This window comes from Panthera tigris, chromosome A1 (assembly GCF_018350195.1).
Source record: "Panthera tigris isolate Pti1 chromosome A1, P.tigris_Pti1_mat1.1, whole genome shotgun sequence".
Taxonomy (NCBI): domain Eukaryota; kingdom Metazoa; phylum Chordata; class Mammalia; order Carnivora; family Felidae; genus Panthera; species Panthera tigris.
The window spans coordinates 110,560,559-110,584,740 of record NC_056660.1 but is presented as its reverse complement, the minus strand read 5'-3'; the positions used below and the strand labels follow the sequence as shown (position 1 = coordinate 110,584,740).

The 24,182-nt window shown below is 37.0% G+C and overlaps 1 protein-coding gene across 24 annotated transcripts in view; it reads left to right on the top strand.

Moving 5' to 3' along the window:
* The window catches only part of CDKL3 (cyclin dependent kinase like 3), a 99,922-nt gene that overhangs the window by 40,688 nt on the left and 35,052 nt on the right, over nucleotides 1-24,182 (top strand). For 13 of the 24 annotated variants that reach the window (XM_042984044.1, XM_042984073.1, XM_042984040.1 and 10 more), the window contains 2 exons: nucleotides 501-663; nucleotides 20,790-20,959. In XM_042984044.1, the coding sequence (XP_042839978.1) occupies nucleotides 501-663; nucleotides 20,790-20,875 (249 nt within the window). In that variant the 3' untranslated portion in view covers nucleotides 20,876-20,959. Of the gene's footprint in view, nucleotides 1-500; nucleotides 664-3,883; nucleotides 4,204-4,631; nucleotides 4,687-14,120; nucleotides 14,208-17,552; nucleotides 17,810-20,789; nucleotides 20,960-24,182 lie in introns of those variants that run through there. The other 11 variants (XM_042984127.1, XM_042984133.1, XM_042984100.1 and 8 more) reach the window with 7 other exon arrangements.

Sequence of the window (24,182 nt, the reverse complement as noted above, 5' to 3'; positions counted from 1 at the left end):
GCATACTACATATTACATTGTGGTAGAGTGTTCATTAACTTAGCAGATTTTTTGTCATCTGTTGCCAAATGAGTGAAAATAGGTAACACATTTCTAGAGTTCTGGGTTCTCAGGTTTTCAATATGTCCAGAGTACATCATTTTGTAAATGGAAAATAAATTATTAATAAAATGAACTGAAGCAGTTTGTCAAAGTCAGAGTACAATGAGTAGGATTATAAATTAAAAGTTAAGATTATGCTTCTCATGATCAACACTAGTATTCTCAGATTATCCAATATATCTTTAAAAGTTTGCTTCATGAAACTTTTATTGGAATTCGATCTGTTTATGTGTTTAATGGTATTCTATTTTACTTCTTAATTATTAAATAACCTTGCAAATGTAGACCTTTTATGACTATCCTATTACCTTCCAAATGGCTGGCAATTTTAGGCTTATGATTCAAAAAATAGTTACACATCTTTTTTTAAATTAACTCTTACTTATTTGTTTGTTTAGAGCCAAATGGAGAAGGGTATATTTAATGAGCGAACAGGTCAAAATGACCAAATAGCAAATGGAAACAAAAGAAAGCTGAATTTTTCCAGATCTGACAGGAAGGAATTCCATTTCCCAGAACTGCCTTTCACGATACAGCCCAAGGAGATGAAAGGAATGGAAGGTACATATCTGTTGCACAGCTTTACAAATTTCCAGATGTTATCTTATACAAGACCTTTTTTTTGTAAGATAGCTTACATTTATAATATAATTTAGATAGAAAATAGATTGCTTTGAAAAATATTTTCAGCTGATGAGAATTTCTTTTCTCATAGTCAAAGAAGAGGTAAGTCTTAAAGGAGATACTTTTAAAGAAGGATTAAGAAAACTTTAAAAGACAAATTTTTCAGTAGCTCAGTATTGTTGAAATGTTCGTACAGTATTTGAGGAAAGTGATTTTGGTTCCGTATATGACCTGGAGTAAATCAGTTTCCTTTGTTTCTCCATGATTTTTGCCCATACAATAGTAGGAATGATATATGTGCTTCTGACATCCGAAGATACAGTAGATTAAGATTTGTAACATGTATTGAGCTCTTAAAATGAAACACATTTTTTTTTATAGAGTAAATGTTTTGTTTCTTTGAAGAACAGTGACACCTTGTGAAAAGTTATTATAATAGCAAGAATATAGTACTTGAATGTAATTCAAGAGGAATTATCTGATCCACTTAATATGCAGAATTTAAAAAATAAATGTCTTCTTTTAATACCTGTAAGGCTATCTGTAAAGTGGTAAAACAAATCATTTATGATTGGCATGTTTTACCACTATAGCTGATGATTTATTAAGTTCCATTTTAATATATTGAGGAACTGACTCTAGTGGATATCACAATTTCTATTTGAAACTCTTAAAAAGGAAAGTAAAATTTCAAGGTAGGAATAACAAGTTGTCACTGTTGTATATATTTTTGCAAAAGTTAAACAGATAAAAGTGCTGAAAAGGGAATCAAAGAAAACAGATTCAACTAAAATACCAACTTTACATAATAAGGATCAAAAAAACCTTTTTTGTTTATAGTTTTAGTAAGGAGTGCTGTTTGGAACCCTTGACTTGGTGTGTAAATTTAGTTATTACTAAAAGTTACATAAACATTCAAAATTCTGTAATCTTTGAACCTGAGAAACAGATTTATATTCTCTGAAAGTAACATATTAATAAAAGTTTTTAGAAGTTATTTTTTGGGGTAATTAATACTAACCCTCATTTGAACGTTGAGTGATTAGAATATACGGTACCCAGGGAAAATATTATGTATGCTGAGTGTATTATGTAATGCTGAGCCCCTTTCTTCCTGTTTTCTCTTCAGTTTATTCTGCCATCTTTGCTTTCCACCAATAGTTCTATTTTTACAAAGATTTGTTCTCAGCTAGCTATCAGATAATATTGTTGAAATATCCCAACCCCTATCTCCCAGAGAGAGTCTTGAATTTATTTGGAAATCTTCAAGATCCTCAGTATCCAAATGTATACGCTCTAAAGGTATTCTTTTAGAAAAGGGTATGGTGCTCAGCACCCACTGAATTAAATCATAGAAATGGCCTTCTATGCTACACATTTGTAAGGTGAGCAACTTCATTAAATCAGTTTCTCATGTTATAAATAAAATTGATTATATTTTTAAATTCATGATGAAATTGGCACATACTTATTAAGGAAATTTGAAGAAATTAGCAAAATAGAGACACTTCGAAACCATGTAAGAAGGTCACCAAGTCTGTTCAATCGCTACATCATTTGGATTAAAGAGTTATCAAATACTGTTAGATATATCTTCAAAATGATGCTTAGGCCTTATTTTTAGCTTAGAACTTGTTAAGAACTCCACAATCCACTTTGCAGAAAAGAGATGTTTTCTAGATAGAACAAGAAAGTCATTAATGGTCACTTTTTAGTTCACCGTAGAAAGTAGTGAGGTGGCCTTAAAGTTTTAAACTTGGGTGACTTACTGATGTCGCAGCTTGTTGAGTAGCACACCCTTTGCACATTCTTCAAATGACTGACTAAATTAGTTCCCTGAGTTTGTGTATTAGGCTCCTGGTAACGTGCTGCATGTATTTATCCCACTGTCCCATGAGAGCCTCTGGAACTAAAATTATATTCCAATGCAGGAAGAAAGGAACTCTTAATTCTTTCATTTAAAGATTTCATTTAAATAAATAGGAAGGGGGGCGCCTGGGTGGCTCAGTCGGTTAAGCATCTGTCTTCGGCTCAGGTCATGATCTCGCGGTCCGTGAGTTCAAGCCCCGCGTCGGGCTCTGTGCTGACAGCTCAGAGCCTGGAGCCTGTTTCAGATTCTGTGTCTCCCTCTCTCTCTGACCCTCCCCCGTTCATGCTCTGTCTCTCTCTGTCTCAAAAATAAATAAACGTTAAAAAAAAAATTAAAAAAAAAATAGGAAGGGAAAATCCCTTCTTGCTCCTGTGGTGTAGAACGCTTAAAAGTTGACCTTCTCAAGAGTGACCTTGAAACAGTTATAGTCATTAGAGAAGTAATCAGTGATGGTTGTCGTTTATTTGTGCTGCCCATTCACAATATGTGCCCATTCATAATATGTTAATGTCAGAATTAAGAAACTAAACTTTGTTTTTTTGTTTTTTTTTTTAATTTTTTTTTAAACGTTTATTTATTTTTGAGACAGAGAGAGACAGAGCATGAACGGGGGAGGGTCACAGAGAGAGGGAGACACAGAATCTGAAACAGGCTCCAGGCTCTGAGCAGTCAGCACAGAGCCCGACGCGGGGCTCGAACCCACAAGCTGTGAGATCATGACCTGAGCCGAAGTCGGACGCTTAACCGACTGCGCCACCCAGGCGCCCCAAGAAACTAAACTTTGAATTGGTAGTTTATTATTTTAGGGCACAATAGAGTATGACATGGTTTTAAAAATGCAAGATAGGATATAGCAACTTTCTTGTTCTGTTCCTGGCTGTGCCACTGACTTGTTTTTGAATTATCTAGTCAGATCCATGTGCTTCCCAGTTGTACATTCAACTCCTTCAGGCATCTTAAATGTATGCTGAACTAGTGTACATATTGACACACACATATATCTATATATATATCTATATATATATCAACATACATATATTGAATAGACAACATAATCTAAGAGAAACTCTAAATTACTGCTGATGAGTTAGGCAAGAGAGAAAAGAGTCCATACAAAAGCCACCTTCAGTTCTGTTTCATGATGATCATGAGGAATACTTTGCTAAAGAGTGTCCCGTATAAAACAAACCCCAGGTGCAAAGTATAAGTACTTATCTGTGGCTATATTTCCTTAGCCAAAGACTCACCATTTCCTCAATTAAGGTCCTGTTTCTATTTACTTTTTAGAATACAGGAAATGCACAAACTGAAAGGAAGAAGAACCTGCCAGGTGTAGAGTAGAAAATGCAGCAGCTGAAAATTCAGGAAATCCCAGAATCATTGTATGGTTAAAAAAAAAAAATCCTTTTTATTAATATTACACGCACAACGAATGCTGACTAGAGAATCCTACAGATACACCATAAATCCTGTGTAGTTATGTGTATATTCACCGAAATTTTTAAAAATTTATTAGTCTTTAAATTATTCATGTTTTCTTAATTTAAACACTAAGTTATAGAAATTGCCCAACTGGTACATTCTAATAAAACTGCAACTTACATTAAGTCAGATAATTTTATTTGACGTTGTGTTGTCTTAGTCATGTATAATCAATGGTCATTCTTAGCTTTGGTTCAGAACTTTATAATTATAGAAGGAAAAGTTTCTAATTGTGTATTAAAACGAGATCCCAATGTCTAATAGCACCAAACATTTCTGAGCAAACAATTACACTTGATAAGCGTGAAATAAGATTTGGTTCCACACTAAATATTCTGGAACAGCATTTAAACATATCATGAAGGTCATTTAAGAGGATTGAAATTGAGGACAGCACTGAAGCAAATCTTTTGGCTTGACCTGCATGTTTATCATTTAGTAGTTTATATAAAACATATTATTACATATAATTTAACGCTAATACAGTCAAGGTTTTGGCAGCATGTAATTAAGTTCTTATTTCTGGTCTTACTGGCTTGGTTTCTGATTTTAGGGTGGAGATGGCCATTTTAAGGGGAAGAATTGGAAGAGGAACAGATTTTTTTCTGGTAGTGTTCTTTCTTTTAAATCTTAAAAATACAAATTGGCAAGTCTCCTCTTATTTTATGTACAATAGAAATGTAACATGAGCTATTAAGACAGCCATGCATCTTGCATTAGCATCATCCAACTTTGTTTCGTTAGCAAACCATTCAGTGTTTTGTATTCTTCTAAGAATTCTGTTAGTTTAGAATTATGAAGTTACCTCTCCGCCTGCTTCTTTACTTGCCATGGTTACTGAGTTACGTAACACATCCTGTCATATGACACACACTATACATACTCTGATATTTGCTCTTTGCTAATCACATAACCTGAAGTCTCTTTTATCTCCTAGAATGCTCAGGCTTCCTGAAGTGAGTTCTTAATGAAATATCTGACCCATTGTTTTAAAAGCTCTTCTTACCCTTACATGATTAAAAGTATGTTCTTGGGGCACCTGGGTGACTCAGTCAGTTAAGCATCCAATTTAGGCTCAGGTCATGATTTCACGGCTCATGAGTTCCAGCTCCACGTCAGTCTCTGTGCTAACAGCTCAGAGCCTGGAGCCTGCTTCGGATTCTGTCTCCCTCTCTCTCTACCCCTCCTCCGCTCATGCTCTGTCTCTGTCTCTCAAAAATAAATAAACATTAAAAATTTTTTTTAAAAAGTATGTTCTTAGCTGTAAAAGCATTTAAAACATTTATAAAATATCTGAAGATTGTATGATATTCAAGTGTTATTTAAATTGTTTTATTCTTTTTTCTTTTGTTTTCACTTAAATTCCACTTAGTTAATAATCCTTTTATTCTTTTGAACGACTCCCAGCACTCTTCCAGTTTCCTTGTTCCATCTGATAGTGCCTTTTATTTGGTACAGACTTTTTCTATTCCATAAGATATGTACAACCTGGAAGAGGTACACCACTAAAATTCTTGATTGTCCTGTTCTTAAAACAACAACAACAATAATAAAGTGGCATTATCTGGTATTTTACCAGGGCTTTACCTGATTTGGTACTTATTAAATAGACATGAGAAACAAAGGAAAACGTAATTTCTTTATTACAGTATTGTAATACTTTTTATCTTATTTTAATTATTTTTAAGTTTTTATTTTATTTTTAAGAGAGAGACAGAGAGAACGAGTGGGTGAGAGGCAAAGGGAGAGACAGAGAAAGAGAATCTCAAGCAGGTTCCATGAGCCGGCAGGGTTCGGACTCACGAACCATGGGATCATGACCTGAGCTGAAACCAAAAGTTGGACACTTGACTGACTGAGCCAACCAGGTGCCCCTCTTTTTATCTTAAGTTTGATTGGAATTAATACCTGAGATTATTATACATAATTTACTTTTCTAATAGAATTCCTGTTACTTTTAGCAACTCATCTCCTCCAGGGAAATTAAGAGTTGTTCCCTGTAGTAGGTTCAACAGATATAAGTCTGCCTCTTACCTGTTGCATTTGGGTATTTGTTGATCCTACATCAATATCAAAGGATTCAACTTGTACAAAAAATGTCTACTTGGATTTTAATTGGGATTGTGTTAAATCTATATATCAGTTAGAGGAAAATTGATGTCTTAATAATATTAAGTCTTTCTTTTAAAAAAAATTTTTTTTAAGTTTATTTATTTTTGAGACAGAGAGAGACAGCATGAACGGGGGAGGGTCAGAGAGAGAGGGAGACACAGAATCGGAAGCAGGCTGCAGGCTCTGAGCCATCAGCCCAGAGCCCGACGTGGGGCTCAAACTCACGGACCGCAAGATCGTGACCTGAGCCGAAGTCTGACGCTTAACCAACTGAGCCACCCAGGCGCCCCAATATTAAGTCTTTCAATACATGAGGATAAACTCTCCATTTATTTAGATCTTCTTCAATTTCTGTCTGTAATATTTTATACCAGTATTACACGTCATTCATTAAATTTGTTTCTATGTATTTTGTTTTTTTGATGCATTATAAATAGTATTGTTTTTAAATATCATTTTCCAGTTGGTTTTGCTAATATACAGAAGTACAGTTTGTTTTTCTATCTTGATCTTGCATTCGGAGACTTTGCTAAATTCACTTAATTTATTCTAGTAGGTTTCCTAATTTCATTTGTTCCTTCTTTTCTTCCTTCTTTTTTTATATTCCTTAGGATTTCCCAGATAGTCAATCATAACATCTACAGATAAAGATAGTCTTACTTCTTCCTTTCCAATGTTTATGCCTTTTGTTATTTTTTCTTGCCTTATTGCATTGACTAGAACATGTGACAATGTTGAACAGAAGTAGTGAGAGTGAATGGACATCCTTGCTTTTTTTCCTGTACTGGAGGGAAAACATTCAGCTTTTTCCCATTATGATGTTAGTTACAGGTTTTATGTACATGACTTTTATTACACTGAGGAAGGTTTCTTCCCTTTCTCTTTGCTCAAGCAGATGTTAAATTTTGTTAAATGTTTTTCCCATAACGACTGAGATGTTCTTAGGATTTTCCTTCTTTATTATGTTAATGTGAATTATATTAACTGATGTTTGAATGTGAAATCAACCTTACATTCCTGAGATTAAATATCACTTGATCCTTTTTATGTTTTGTTTTGGATTTGGTTGGTTAATATTTTATTAAGGATTTTGACATTCATGTTAAGGAGGAATTTTAGTCCTTTTTTTTTTTTTCCTTATATTGTACTTGTTTGGTTTTGGTGTCAGTGTTACGTTGCTTTATAAATGAGTTGGGAAGTGTTCTCTCTTCGTCTATTTTCTGAAAGATTGATTTTCTTTTTTCCTTAAATGTTTGTTAGAAATTCCAGGGAGGGAGTGCCTGGGTGGCTTAGTTCGGTTAAGTGTTGGACTCTTGATTTCAGCTCAGGTCATGATGTCACAGTTCATGGGTTTGAGCTCTGCATAGGGCTCTGTGTTGGTAGTGTGGAGCCTGCTTGGGATTCTGTCTCCTTCTCTCTCTGCCCCTCTGCCACTTGCTCTCTGCATCTTTCTCAAAAATAAATTAAAATAAACTTAAAAAAAAAAGAAAGGACAATAAAGAAACGCCAGGGAAGCCAACAAGGCCTGGAATTTTCTTTGTGGAAATATTTTAATATACAAATTCAATTTCCTTCAATTTATTTAAGAGATATCCACATCCATTATTTCTCCTTGTGTCAATTTTGGTAATTTGCCTCCTTCAAATAATTTATTCATTTCATCAAAGTTGCTGATTTTATTGGGGTGCCTGGGTGACTCAGTTGGTTAAGCATCTGACTTCCATGATCTCACCACTCATGGGTCCGAGCCCCGCCTTGGGCTCTGTGTTGACAGCTCAGAGCCTGGAGCTTACTTCGGATTCTCTGCCTCCCTCTCTCTCTGCTCCTACGCTGCACACACTCTCTCTCTCAAAAATAAACATTAAAAAATTTTTTTAATTAAAAAAATAAAATAAAAGATGTTTTAAAAGTTTATTTGTTTATTTTGAGAGAGAGAGAGAGAGAGAGTGTGTGTGTGTGTGTGTGTGTGTGCATGCAAGTGAGCATGGGAGGGGCAGAGAGAGAGAGGGAGAGAGAGAATCACAAGCAGGCTCTGTAAAAACATGGAGTTTGATGCAGGGCTTGAACTCATGAACTGTGAGATCATGACCTAAGCCAAAATCAAGAGTCAGACACTTAACCAACTGAGCTACCCAGGTGGCCCTAAAAGATTTTATTTTTAGATAATCCCTACACCCAACGTGTGGCTCACATTTACAACCACAAGATCAAGAGTTGCATGCTCTACTGACTGAGCCAGCCAGACACCCCCATACCTGAGTTTATGATAATGAAGCCCCCTTTCAACCACATCTGAGTTTTTGCTAATGAGATGCCTCTTAGAGGAAAAGGGCTGGTTCTGAGAGAAACTAACAATATGACAAGAGGATTAGAATTTTCAGCTCTGAGCTCTAGGGAGAGAAGGGCTAGAGATTGAGTTCATCACCAGTGGCCAATGATTTAATCGATTATGTCTGTATACTGGCACCTCCATGAAAACCTAAACAAAGGGATTTGGAGAGCTTTCCAATTGGTAAATACATTGAGGTCCTGGGAGGATGATGCACCCAGAAAAGTCATGGAAACTCTGCACTCCTCCCCACATACTTTTTCCTATGCATCTTTTTCATTTGGCTCTTTCTGAATTGTATCCTTTATAATAAATTGATAATAGCAAGTAAACCACTTTCCTGAGTTCTGTGAGCCATTCTAGCAAATTATTAGACCCAAGAAAGAGGTTGTGGCAATTCCTGATTTACAGCCAGTTGGTAAGAAGTAGAAGAGGCTCAGACTTGTGACTGGAGTCTGAAGTGAGGGACAGTCTTGCACTGAGCCCTTCAGCTGTGGCCTAACTCCAGGTAGTGTCAGAAGTGTTATGAGTAGAAGAAGCAGTTTTTCTATTAACTTTTATTTTTCTGGCTCCTGAAAGGTGGAGCTGAGGTCATGACTTGAGACTTCTCATCTCTTATTTTAAAAAAAATTTTAATGTTTATTTATTTTTGAGAAAGAGAGAGAGAGCTTGCGTGTGAGCAGGGGAGGGGCAGAGAGAGAGAGAGAAGAGGGAGACACAGAATCCAGAGGGAGATAGATGTGGGGCTGGAACCCATGAACCATGAGATCATGACATGAGCCGAAATTGAACACTGAACCAACTAAGCCATCCTGGCATCCCTCCTCTTTTCTAATATGAACATTTAAAGCTTTAAATTTCCATATTAACTGTATGCCACAAATTTAAATAGTATTATTTCAATCAGTTAAAAATATTTCCCAATTTCCTTTATGATTTCTTTTGTTGTTCAATTATCAACTATTTAGGTTGGTTCCAAATATCTTACTATTATCAATTTTTTATTTAATTTTCAGAGAATATATTATTTCGGTCCTAAATCCGCTGAGACCTGTTTTATGTCCCAGCATATGGTTTATCTTATTGAATGTTGAAAAAAACTTAAAATGAATGTGTATACTTGAAAATAAGTATTCTCGAAAAAAAATATCTTGGGGTGCCTGGGTGGCTCAGTTGGTTAAGCGTCTGACTTCGGCTCAGGTCATGATCTCGCAGTTTGTGAGTTCAAGCTCTGCGTGGGGCTCTGTGCTAACAGCTCAGAGTCTGGAGCCTGCTTCGGATTCTGTGTCTCCTCCTATCTCTGCCCCTCTTATGCTCACACTCTCTCTGTTTCTCTGTAATAAATAAAAATAAAAATAAAATAAATATTTTGTTGAAGTTGAATATAGTGTTCTATAAAAGACAATTAGATCAAGTTTGTTGATACTGTATTTAGGTTTCTTATCTTTCTGATTTTTAGTCTACTTCTTTTATCAGTTGCTGAGGGAGGAATATTGAAATCTTCAACTATAATTTTAGATTTGTCTTTTTCTCCTTTCTGTTTTGTTAGTAGTTACTTTATACATTTTGAAGCTCTGTTATTAAGTGCATGTATATTTAGGGCCTTTTTATTTCTGATAAAATTGACCTGATCTGCTGTCCAGTATCTGAAACAGTTGTTTTATGTGTTTTGTCCAGTTTTATTGTTGTTTGAGGTAAGACCAGTACCTGTTACTCCATCATGGCTGGAACTAGAAGTTCAGTTTAAGAGTTCTGGTAGTGGAGATACAGTCACTATTTTAGGCAATGGAATTGTATTGAATAACATATGCTATTTATCTTAAGAATTAAAAAAAAAAACTTTAGTCATTATCAAAAGTTATAGCTCTATAGTATATAAAATGTCCCTTTTTTCCTCTATTTTAGTTTCAGACCATCCCTAAAGATATGAATATGTGGACAGGAATTTGCTCCCTTATGTGTAAATAGGAGCCTATACCTTTTGTTTTTGTTGTTCTTATTCTGGTTATTGTAATGCTAATTTATTCTGTGAACTCTTTGCCAAAGTATAAATTAAAGGGCCCTAAATGGAAATTGGCCCATGTTAGTAAAACTACTAGCAGAAATGCATAAGGAAATGATCAAGAAATCTTTGGTGATGTAGGAAACTTATGTTACAAGATGACAACAAGAAATCATTCTTTTCATTTTAATAAAAAGCAAAAATATAGAAACAAGGAAAATGTCCTACTATCCTGCTAGTGTCCTAACTGCCTACATATTCTTCCTACACTGTTAGGAAACGATGATAACTGATGACTCTGTAAAGGCAAAGAATTATAATAACTTTTCTTCTTTTCTGAAAAAAGTAATCCTGAAGTCAGATAACCTGAAGTATGTACTTACAATGGGTGCGATGAAAGCCAAACTAAAAAAGAAGAGGGTAAAACTAGTTAAAGCTGTGGTGTATTCAAACTTGTCCAAAACAAAACAAAAAAACAAAGGAACAAAAAAACTTGTGTAAATATATTGTCATTCATCCTAGGATTGCTGAGAAATAGTTGCTATCGATTAGTTACAAGTGGTTATTTGGGAAACCTCTCAGAAGGCAGATAAATGTAGCACCCTTCTTTATTTTATTTTATTTTATTTTATTTTATTTTATTTTATTTTATTTTATTTTATTTTATTTTATTTTATTTTTTTAATGTTTGTTTAGTTTTTTTAAATTTTTTTTTAATGTTTTTATATTTGAGACAGAGAGAGACAGAGCATGAGTCGGGGGGGGGGGGCGGAGATAGAGAGAGAGAGAGAGAGAAAGAGATACAGAATCTGAAGCAGGCTCCAGGCTCTGAGCTGTCAGCACAGAGCTGGATGCGGGGCTTGAACCCACAAACTGCAAGATCATGACTTGAGCCAAAGTCAGACACTTAACTGACTGAGCCACCTTTCTTTAAAATCTTATGGGCAAAAAAAAAAGAAACAGATTGGGGCGCCTGGGTGGCTCAATCTGTTAAGTGTCTGACTTCAGCTCAGGTCATGATCTCATGGTCTGTGAGTTCGAGCCCCACATTGGGCTCTGTGCTGACAGCTTGGAGCCTGGAGCCTGCTTTGGATTCTGTGTCTCCTTCTCTCTCTACCCCTCCCCCCACTCATGCTCTGCCTTTCTCTCTTTCTCAAAAATGAATAAGTGTTTAAAAAAAAAAAGGATTTATTTTTTTTAAGTTTATTTATTTATTTTGAGAGAGACAGAGTGTGTGAGTGGGGGAGGGGCAAAGAAAGAGGGAGAATCATCTCAAGCTGGCTATATGCTATCAGTGCACAGCCAATGTATGGCTCAAACTCAGGAATCTGTGAGATCATGACATGAACAGGTATCAAACAGTCAGACGCTTAACCTGGGTGCCCCCAAAACAACAGTTTATTTACCTTAATTTTGAAACCTGAAGATGACCTAGGAAGAATCACTAGACAGTTGATTTATAGCTTTGTGGAAGAATAGTGGATGACAATCATTATGAATTTATTTTATCTGATTACTTTATCTTAATAATAGTTTAGTGAGCCCTGTAAACAAAGGGAAAGCAGGAGATATAATGATTTTGTGGTTTAAATAATCAAAAAGCGTTTGGGCTCAGTTCTCAGACCTTCTCTTTTGTCTCTATGGTCCTTTGGTGAGCTCATCCAGATTCATGGCCTTAAATACCATTTACATACTGATGACTCTCAGTTCTCTCTCTCCAGCCTGGACTTGACCCCTAAACTCCAGACTCAGATTCCAACTGTCCATTCAACAGCTCCACCAGAACACATAATAGGTATCTCAAACTTAACATGTCCAAAATTAAGATCCTGATCTCTTCCTCACTCCCTCCTGCTCCTCCATATTTTCCTCATCTTAGTTAAGGGCAACTCCATTCTTCCATTTGCTCAGCAGAAATATCTTGGAATAATCCTGGACATCTCCCTTTCTCTCATCCCCTACATTCTTTCAGCTATACCTTCAAAGAATTTCCAGGATTTGACTACTTTTTACTCTTCTACTACTATGCACAATATTTCTTACCAATTGTTCAAGACAACCTCCTTACCGATTTTTACTCATAAATGGCGACTTTACTTAAAATTATGACTTTTCCCATTCTTGTTCCCCTTTTTAACTTTTTCATATAGCATTTCTCTACCTGACAATCTACATATTTTACTTATTTGTTTTGTTTTTTAATGGTCTCCCTCCATTAAAATATGCCAGGCACCTTCCCAGTCAGGGGAATACAGCAATGAGTCAAACACTAAATCCCTGCTCCATGAGTTCCTGACTTATTTACCTAAATGTATGGATACACATGGCATTGAAAGAATTAATGATCCTGTGAAATGTATAACTCAAAGCAGTAAATAAAATGAGTTTTGCCTTAGATTGACTTTCACACTGTCTTTGGTTAAGGTTCTTTCTCTTCACAAGTAGCTTTCATCTAATAGATAGCAATATATAGATTACAGGTGTCCAGTGGCTTTACATAGTCTATATGTCCCTCTTGTCCAAGAGTAAAAATGATTATCAGGTTCTCTTTGAAGTCTGATAGTCCCAACCTCCTGCAGAGGGAGCTTAGGGTCCAGCATTTCCAGGATCTGGAGCCATTATGTGCCCTGGTTTAATGGAGGGTAAGCTACTTGGTCCTCTGTTGGACCGAACTAGTGTATGGAGATGAAGATGGGGCACTAATACAGCAATGTTTTTTGCTCCACATCAATGGTTCTTGGTATTCTAGGAGAGAGCTACAATAAAAATGCATGCTAGGTATTGGGCTGTTTCACATGAATGACTCCAAAGTCTTAGGACATTACAAACTAAGCCATAGATTATTTATATACATTTCAGGCAGCATCTCTTGGGCTTCTCTGAATAATTTCTTTGTGGCTACTAATTATTACATTGAACAGTATTATTAAAATCTTTAAAGCATATGACGCCTTGTGAAAACCTTTAAAAACAAGATTTATTATGGATAATTCTGTCATCAATAATCTTCCTTGTTGTTTTTTGATAGATTTGAGTTCAGAAAATTGTTTTTTCCAAAAAGAGTATGTGGTGGTGTCAGAATATTTTCTGAAATTATATAAACTTCTGGGGCTTCTATCTTTTTAAAAGTATTTATTGAATGAACATTCAATTTTTATTAAAAGCCATATGATATAATAGAGTCCAGATTAGTATCAGATTACCTGAATTAGAATGATGGTCTAAAGGCTGTGGTAAACCACTTCTTCACTGGTGATTTTGCGTGTGGTGCTTTGTTGCCTCAATTTTCCTACCTGGGAAATGGGAACAAGAGTAACTTATCTTAGACATATTGTAAGGACTTACTGGGATAAGATTTAAAATACACAGGGCATAGTGAGTTTTCATGATGAAATTTAATTGTTCATGGTACCTTTGGAGTCTCATTCAAAAATGCCGAATCATGGTCTTTAATTTTAGTTCTGTTGTCCTAGTTGTTTCAATGTATCCTGACTTCATTCCCTGGATAATACATTCAGTGTGGAGGTACTCTCTGCTCTTGTTGCATACTGCCTGTGAAAATTCTGAGGGTATCTGTGCCTTGTTCTTCATTTGTTTAGGTAAGAAGTTGGCAGCAATACAACAAAGACCTGCTCTTCATGTATAAATGTTCCATTAAATACAAGAAAAAACATGATGGGGCACCTGGGTGGCTTAGTCGGTTAAGCCTCCAACTTTGGCTCAGGTTTGTGAGTTTGAGTGCCTCATTGGGCTCTGCTGTCAGCACAGAGTTGGCTTCAGATCCTCTGTCCCCTTCTCTCTCTGTCCCTATGCTGTTCATTCTTTCTCTCTGTCTCTCAAGTAAATAAAGACTTAAAAAAAAGAATAAACATGGCATTTAGAGCTTCAAAAGAGAACTGTATAACATATCTCTTTCTGTAGTTAAGAAAAAAATTAATCTCTGCAGATTTGGCAGCACTTTTTAAAGTTGTGCTATGTTAAATGAGAGATACTTGTATTGGAGCTCTTTTTATTTTTCAGAGAGAGAGAGAAAGCACAAGTAGGGGACAGGGGCAGAGAGAGAGAGAGAGAGAGAGGGAGAGAGAGAGAGAATCTTGCACAGAACCTGATGTGGGGCTTGATCCCACGACCCTGGAATCGACCTGAGCTGAAATCAAGAGTCAGATGCAACCAACTGAGCCACCCAGGCACCCCTGTATTGTAGTTCTGTTCCATCCTGGGGAAACGAAGTGTAGACTAGCAATTCCCAGCTTTCATCTTTTGAGGCTATATTGGACTTTCTCAAAGTCTGTACATTAGTGGAGCAGGTAAGGCGATGTTACAAACATGGCTATGTTAGGATGTTGGAGAGGATGAGTTACTGGTTAATATAGGGAGATCCAGGTATTATGCAGCTTGATGCTTTCATATCTCAGGACCCTTTTTGGAGAAAAAGAACACAGAATTGCAATAAAAATATTGCTAGGGCTATTCTTATGGCCTTGGAGTGAGCCTATACAAGGCTGATGGGATTGCCATGACTTGGTTGCCTGTGGCTACCAAAAGTCACGGAAAGAAGTGGGTTATGGCAAAGACAGTGGCAGCTGAGTTGGCAATCAACTGAGTCAAGTTTTGAAATCTATTGGGTAGATATCCATGTGATAATTGGGACTCTTGGCTCCAGTCCTTTGACCAGGTGGAGTTGTTGTAAGTGGAAGGGGTTACAACTCATAGCTTAGAGGGTTGCTGCCATGTGGCACCTATTTTCTTTCATCTGGAGGAAGGAACAAAGAATATAGTCACAGTGATAGGGAAGCACCCTAACACCTTGAAGAATAAAATTAAAATTTGATTCATTACATATTGAGTCTGGCTTCTGTTTTTACCACAGCAATAAAACCTTGCTTTTGATGGACATCAATTATTTCCTAGTTGTCAGATTCAGTGGCTTTCTTTAAGTCCTTATTTTCCCTGATTTTCTGTTGCATTTGATGCCATGAATCATCTTTTTCTTCTTGAAACACTCTCACCTTTTTGGTCACACCACTGTTTTCTTCTCACCTCCAAACACTTTTCTGTTCTACTAATAATTTATCTTCCTACCTTTTTCCCTGTCAGCATCCTCTAAAGTTCATTTCTTAAGCCTTCTACTCTTCCCTGTTTTCCTGAGGAAAGTGTGCTGCTCTTCTATATTGACTACCACCACAGAGGGTATTAGAGGATATTCTTCCAAAATATTTAGTTCTGAACTGACATTTTTCTGATCTCCACATTTTGCTAATATTTCCACTTTATTGTTTTGCTGTTTCTTCAAACTTACCATATCTATATTGGATTCATTTCTCCCCAAACTATCTTTCTTTTCCCTCCTGGATTTTCTTGTTTCTAAAAGTGGTACCATGGTTTCCTCAGGTTTAAACTTGGCATCAACTTGATTTTTTTTTTTTGTTCATTTTCCATGTATCTGATAGCCATTAGGGTATCAGGAGTACTTGATTCTTTATAACTCATTTGATCCTTGTATATTGTATTAACTTTTCATGTTTAAGTTTATGAGCCTCTCTTGTATGATTGGGACTTTATTTTTCCTGTAGACTCCCATTTTTTTAATTGCTTATACTATATATATCTAAACAAATATTATATGTTTCACATCCTGTTTTGTGATGCTAGTTATCTCTTAAATGATATCTTTGTAACTATCACTCCTCCCCAAGTGTCTTTATATAATTATGTACCTTAATATGTATGGAACAAATAAATTCAAAACAACCTGGGTAGTTTGGACACTTGCTGAAGAGTCAATGAATGATATTAAAAATGATTAGTAAGAATCTGAGGCATGGTTGTCACTGAGCAAGCTTGTTGGAAGAAATCTTGGGATTGGAGTTAGTGATGTCATGCTACAGTTCCTTTCCCAAACTTCAGAGCACTCACAATTCTGTTTGCCTTTACAAAGGTGCAGTTGAAGCTTTTCTGAAGTTTCAGCATTGTTAGATCAAAAACAAGTCTCCTTTTTCATTTCTGACAGTATGCATCCTAGCTATCTGACAACATGTGTGCTGGATATCCTAAAAAATTCCAATTATAGAAGCTCATGTCTAAACTGGTGGTTTAGAGTATGGTTTTAGCAGGTCATTCAAGTGAAAGGAGATAAAGTCTGGGCCTATGCAAAGTTGTATTGGAAACTGCACATAAAGCTGAGTCCTTGAAAAGTGATACCCTTAGTAAAGAGTGAATTAGACAAAGCCAACTCATTGAAGAGGTTGTAGAGAAGTTTATCTGCCTTGTCCTTGGCTCTGGATGGCAAAAACAAAACAAAACAAAACAAAACAACAAACAACCTTTCCCTTGAGAACTCATAACCATCCTTTACACAGGTTTAGGGTTAGAATTCACACTGCCTGTATTATCCCAGAAACCCAAGGTGAGAATGTAGCTGAAAGTACTAATGGATAAGTGATGAAACCAGGTGGCTGGTGGAAGCAAACGCAAATCCTTTCTGGAGGAATGCAGTTTAAAGTAGGATGTTAAGGGCACCTGGGTGGCTCAGTCGGTTAGGTGTCTAACTTTGGCTGAGGTCATGACCTCATGGTTTGTGGGTTCAAGCCCCACGTCAGGCTCCGTGCTGACAGCTCAAACTTGTGAGTTTGAGCCCCATGTTGGGATTCACACTGAGAGTGCGGAGCCTGCTTTGGATTCTCTCTTTCCCTCCCTCTTTGCCCCTCCCTTGCTCATGTGCTCTGTCTCTGTCTCTGTCTCAAAGTGAATGAATAAATTTTAAAAAATAATTACAAGTAGGATCCTCATGAAGTTGTCAAATAGTAAATTAGAACTAAAGAGAGATTAAGTGAAATGAAAAATAGATCTAAAGAAATTACTCAGATAACGGCCTAGGGAAATAAGAAGTAGAAAAGATAAAGTGGAAGTTAAGAGACATGGATGAAGTGTGTGAAAGTCTGACATATGACTAAATACAATTCTGAAAGGAAAAAAAAAGAAAGAATGAGAGAGGGAAATGTTCAAAGAAATGATAGCTGATAATTTTGCAGAATTGATAAAAAACGAATGCTTACGACTCAGGAATCCCAGTGAATTCTAAGAATAAGGAAAATGAAATCCACTCTCTGACACATCACCCTGAAAGTACACAACACCAATGAAGTGAAAAAATGGAAAAGCAGTTAGAGAAAAAGACCAAGCCCTGTAAATGAATGATACATAGAATTACAACTGACTTCTCAACAGCACAGTGGAGGTCAGAAAATAGTTGGAATGATACCTTCCATGGATCAAGAGAAAATAGCTATAACCCTGGAATACTGAAGTAGATTAATAGTCATCTCCCAATATCAGTTCTCTGCTTCTTCTTTTGTAATAAAAGTCTTGATTTGTGGGTTGCCTGGGTGGCTCATTCAGTTAAATGTCAGACTTTGGCTCAGGTTATGATCTCACAGCTTGTGAGTTCAAGCCCTGTGTAGGGCTCTGTGCTGACAGCTCAGAGCCTGGAGCCTGCCTCGGATTCTGTGTCTCCCTCTCTCTCTGCCCCTCCCCCCCTCAAAAATAAATAATAAAACATTAACACATTAAAAAAAATTAATACAAGTCCTGATTTGTAACTGAACCATGAATGCCTGGAATAAAAACTACTTTTCCTAGCCTTCCTTACAGTTAGCATTATCAGAGAAGTAGTGAAAGTAGTAATTTATATTAAAGTCTAACAAGTCAAAAGTTTTGCTTTATTGTAGGCAATTGGTAAGATAATATAAAAAAATGAAACAGCTGTCTTTGATGTTGGGCAACAGGCAGCCCAGGACAATCATCCCTGAATGAATGATTTCCTTCCTTATGAATCATTTCCTTCATAGAAGGAAAATGAAGTGGTCACTATGATCACACAGGCTTTTTACAATTCCTGGATCACAGGATAAGGAGGTGGTGATCCAAGGAGAGCCTGTTAATTTTTCTGAGTTGATGAGGTAGGGAGATAAGCTCAGGGAGCCCAAGGTGGCTACAATTTACAAGGCAGCATACTAGAGAAGAGAAAGCTATGTAGAGAAGGAGCTTAGAAATCTGTATTGGTGGGAATGCAAGCTGGTGCAGCCACTCTGGAAAACAGTATGGAGGTTCCCCCAAAAATTAAAAATAGAACTATCCTACAACCCAGAAATTGCACTACTAGGTATCTATCCAAGGGATATAGGTGTGCTGTTTCGAAGGGACACATGCACCCCCATGTTTATAGGAGCACTATCAACAATAGCCAAAGTATGGAAAGAGCCCAAATGTCTATGGATGGCTGAATGGATAAAGAAGATGTGATATATCTATACAATGGAGTATTACTCGGCAATAAAAAAGAATGACATCTTGCCATCTGCAACTACGTGCATGGAACTAGAGGGTATTATGCTAAGTGAAATTAGTCAGAGAAAGACAAAAATCATATGACTTCACTCAGATGAGGACTTTAAGAGACAAAACAGATGAACATAAGGGAAGGGAAACAAAAATAATATAAAAACAGGGAGGGGGACAAAACAGAAGAGACTCATAAATATGGAGAACAAACATAGGGTTACTGGAGGTGTTGTGGGGGGGGGGATGGGCTAAATGGGTAAGGGGCACTAAGGAATCTACTCCTGAAATCATTGTTGCACTATATGCTAACTAATTTGGATGTAAATTTTAAAAAATAAAAAATAAAATGAAAAAAAAGGAAAAAAAAAAAAAAGAAACAAAACTAATGAACAAAGAGAAAGAGAGGGAGACAAACCAGGAAAGAGACACTTAACTATAGAGAACAAAGGGATGGTTACCAGAAAGGAGGTGGGTATCGGGATGGGCAAAATATGTGAAAGGGATTAACAGTATGCTTATCATGATGAGCACTAAGTAATGTATAAAATCATTGAACCACTACATTGTACACCTGAAACTAATATAGTACTAACTGTATAAAATTTTTTTAAGTAAAATAAAATCTTTAAAAGATAGTTACCTGTTTAGGGACAGTCCCTAGATTGTGGCCTAATTTTGCAGTCTGTGTTTTCAATACCTATTTAATTTTTAGAGCCTTTATGGAGCTATTTTAGTCTGCTTGGTTCATCTGGTGCTGCTGAAATAAAGCTGTATGTCCATACAAAAAAAAAAAAAGAAATCTGTATTGGTTCCCTTCCAATATTTGTCTGGATAATAATCTTTGAGTGTGTGGTAGCCATGAAGATGCACCTCTCAGAGCTCCAAATGCAGAGAGTGTAATTGACCTTATGCCAGAAGAAGTTTAAGAATTAGCTAGCTTACCAAAAGGAGCCAGGGAAATACCTCTGGGATTTGATTTTTAGGGTATTTGATCAAGGGGACTGGAATATAAGTCCAGATAAGGAAGAATTCATTGACTTGGGCGCACCACCTCAGAACATGAGATATAACACCCTATGAGAACCTTAGGGGATGTAGCAAATTGACTATTAGAAGCCTGGAAAAAGCTATGGCCAGCACCCATGGAAATAGTAATGCCTGAGTTGCCCTTACAGATGGATTAAAGAGGCTAAGTGAATGGGCTTGCTAGAATAAATTATGTAAGATCAAAAGACCAACCAAAGAATGATGTTACATGGTAGGGACCCAGGGTACACATCATTCACTAAGGTCCTAGAGAAAGGACAAGTAAGACTTGTATACTGAAAACTGCAGCAATAGAGGCTAATGTCAAGCTCCTGACATATGGTTATTCTTTGAGGAGACCAACTAACTACTAGGTGGTAAGTCAAGTATATCAGGCTTTTTCCATCCTTGAAGGACTAGGGTTTCATTTTCACAGAGATGGATACCTATTGTGAATATATATATGCTTTCCTGCCTGAAGATTTTCAGTAGCCTGGGACTTCAGAATACCTGATTCACAAGCATGGAAATACACACAGTGTAGCATCCAACCACTTCACGATGAAGAAGATGTGGGAATGGTCTGATAGCCATGGAAATCAGTGTAGTATCCATCCAGTACCATTTCAAAGCAGCCAACCTCATAGAATAATGGACCAATATTTATAAGGTGCAACTGAAGTGACAGCTCAGAGGCAGTTTTATGAAAGGATGATGTGCTGTTCTTCAGGGTGTAGACTATATAGTAAATCAGAGATATTTATGAATGCTGTATCCCAACAGAAATAACTGGGTGCTGTATTTCCATGGATCCGGGAGCCAAGGCATGGAAGGAGGAAAGGCTCCACTTAGCATCACTTCCAATGACCTACTCTGGGATTTTGTATTTCTCATCCTTGCAGCTTTGGGTTTGGTGAAACTGGAGTTCTTCGTTTTCAAAAGGAGCACGTTCTTGCTAGAGGCCACAGCAAGACTGCTGGTGAACTAAAAGTTATAGCTGCCACTATGGAATTTTGGATTCCTTGTGACCAGTGACTAGTGGTCAAAAAGAAGAATCCCCACATTGATAGAGGTAATTGGTCCTGATCAGCAGGAGGAAGTAGGACTGCTGTTACAGGAAGAGGGCAGGGATATGTTTTAAGCCCACTTATCCATTTGAGTGCCTCCTGGTACTTCCTTATACTTTCTAACCATGAATGGACACATGTAGCCACTGTCTGACTGAGAATGGACACATGTATGATTTCCAAGGATTTAGACTTCCTAGGAGTGCTGGTTTGGGTCACACTCCCAGGTAATAGAGCACCAAGACCTGCCAAAATGATGGGTACAGGTGAGGAAAATTCAGAATGAATCATGGGAGAGCATGAGTACAATAGCAGCCCTGAGATCTATTACAGTTATGAGGGCTGTGATTTGTCTTATTATCCTCCAACTTCTGAGTTTCCTCTCAGGAATAAAGGATAACAGGAATCATGGAGGAGTCTTTCTCTAATTGGTGAGGAGAAGTATATCTGTGTAGTGCAATGGGCAAATCTCTGGTGGCCACAAAAATGTACCTCTTAGATCTCTGACTGTGCGGAGCGTAATTGACTTGTGGCTTCAGCTGCTGCACTCTGAAATTTGGCTCCACATTTACAATAAAGCCACACTTCCCACGTGTTAATCCTAGCTAATGACTGAGTTCACCAGGGGTGTGAGGCAGGACTGTTCCTGAGAAATTCAGGACTTCTCTGATGGGCGACTTTGGTGTGAAGGTTCCCTGTTAGCTTTCCAAACTTCCTTAGAATAGTTTCCCACTCAATCTGACTTTCATTCCTCTCTCTTTCTGAAGGTCATATCTGCACTGCAATCTTATAATTCTCTTAGGAAACCCTGGCTCCTTATTTTTTCTTAAAGGCACTTACTTCAATAAATCTGCTACATGTCAAATCCCCTTCTTGGCATCTGGTTTTTGGAGTATCCAGTCTGACAAGGCATGCATAGAGTGAAACTTACATGGCCAAAGACAATCTACTAGGAAGCTATAAGCCAAATAATTCTTAGAGATCACATAGGGCTAGAAATGACTCAGGTTTCTGAGGTCCATTGTGGAAAGATCTTGCTGGATAGCTGGGGCATAGAGTTCCCAGAAGGATTATACTTTAGTACTCGGGTTAAACTAGCCTTAGAAAAAGGCCAATTTAAATCTTCTCTTGCAAGCTCAGAAACAAGCATTATTGGACCAAACTGATCTTCAAGTAAGTCAATTGCCTATCAAAACAAACTTAAAACTCTTTAAAGAACAACTAAAACAAAAAATCCTAACATTCAGTCATGCAATGGTCATAATACCTGCCATTCAAACTAAAATTACTAGATTTGAAAACAGCCCAGAAAAGTGTAAGCCATAATGAAAATTAAAAATCAGTCAATAAAAAGAGATAAAGAAATGATGATTATTAGCAGATAAGGACTTTAGGACAGCTATTATAAAATGCTCAAGTATTTAAAGGAAAACATGAAAATAAGGAAGAAAGAAATGGAATACAAAAAAAATCTAAATGGAACTTCTAGAGCTAAAATATACAATATCTGAAGTGAAGTGAAAGTTCACTGAATTGAGTCCAAAACAGATTAGATACTAAATGAAAATATCAGTGTCCTTAAGACATAACAATAGAAACCATCCAAATTGAAGCATAGAGGAAGATTGAAGTAAAATGAGACAAAATTGAAATAAAACCAAAATGATGACAGTGGGACAATCTTAATCATTCTGACACACGTAATTGTAGTTCCAGAAATAGAAGAGAGGGAAGAAAGGGCCAAAAAATTATTTTAAAAAAAGAGTGGCTGTGAAATGTTTTTTAAAAATGTGATAAAAACTATAAATCCTCAGATCCAGGTAGGTCAATGAATGCCAAACAGGATAAACACAAAATTCCAGCAAGGCACATAATAAATTGCCAAAACGCAGGATGTATTAAAACAAAGATTTATTACTATCCAGGTAGGGTGAGGCCAACAATTGAGGAGACTGCCATTGAAAACATAGTTTGTTATATTCTTAGATCTCAAGAGAAAGGGATCACTCTATGCCACAGGGGACCACCTGGGCATACACCTGGGAAAGCACCAGGGTTGGTCAGGAAGCAGAGGGAAGGGTGGGGGGAACCTGGGAAAGAGCCTTTATCTTGGTTTCTATGGGAAGAAATGTGCAAGTCAGGGTAAGCAGTCTTAGGATTGGCTAGTTTGAGTAATTTCAGCAGGCTCTGAGATTTGGGGACTGTCCTTATTTGTCTCATACCTGGCCTTGGGGTGATTAGAGCAGAGGAATAGCAACCTGCAGTGTAAGAGCCTGATAAAGGATGTAGTTAGGATATTGCATATGAAAAGCATGCTGACAGGTGAGTTCTTTACTATCTCTAATAATTGACTAGCCTTAGGAAGGAGCAGTCTCCTCAGGGTCAGTAAGATCTCAGAATGCCAAAGCATCAAAAATAAAGAAAATAAAAAGGTATGATTAATATGCAGGGATATGGAGAAAATTTTAAAGCAGAGGAAAACAAACCAAAGAATAGGAGAAAAATCACATATGTGATAAGGTACTAGTATCCAAGGTGTATCAAGAACTCTTAAAACTCAATAATACAAAGTCAGCCCAATTTTTTAGATGGACAAAGGACCTGCTGTAGACTGAATTGTGTTCCTTCACAGAATTCATATGTTGAAGTCCTAACCCCCCTTGTGACTGTATTGAAGATGAGGCCTTTATAGAAATAATTAAGGTTAATAAGATCATAAAGGTAGAGCCATGATCTAATAAGCTTAGTGTCCTTTTAAGAAGAGAACCCAGAGATCTTTCTCTCTCTTTCTCTTCCTACTTCTACCAACCCCCATGTGCATGCCCTGAAGAAAGGCCATGTAAGGGCACAGTGAGGAGGTGGTGTCTGTAAGCCACGAAGACAGACTTCACCACAGCCCAACCATGCTGGTGTCCTGATCTTGGACTTCCAGCCTCCAGAACTGTGAGAAAATAAATTTCTGCTGTTTAAGCCACCCCATCTATGGTATTTTGTTATAGTGGCCTGAGCTAACACAGGATCTGGACAGATATTGTTCCAAGGAATATAGAAAATGGCCAATAAGCACTTGAAAATATGCTCAACATCATTAATCATCAGGGATATGCAAATCAAACCCCCAGAGATTCAGTGCCACTCCACACCCACACATTAGGATGACTAGAATCCAAACGTCAGACAATAGCAAATGTTGGAGAGGATGTAGAGAAATTGTAACCCTTATACTCT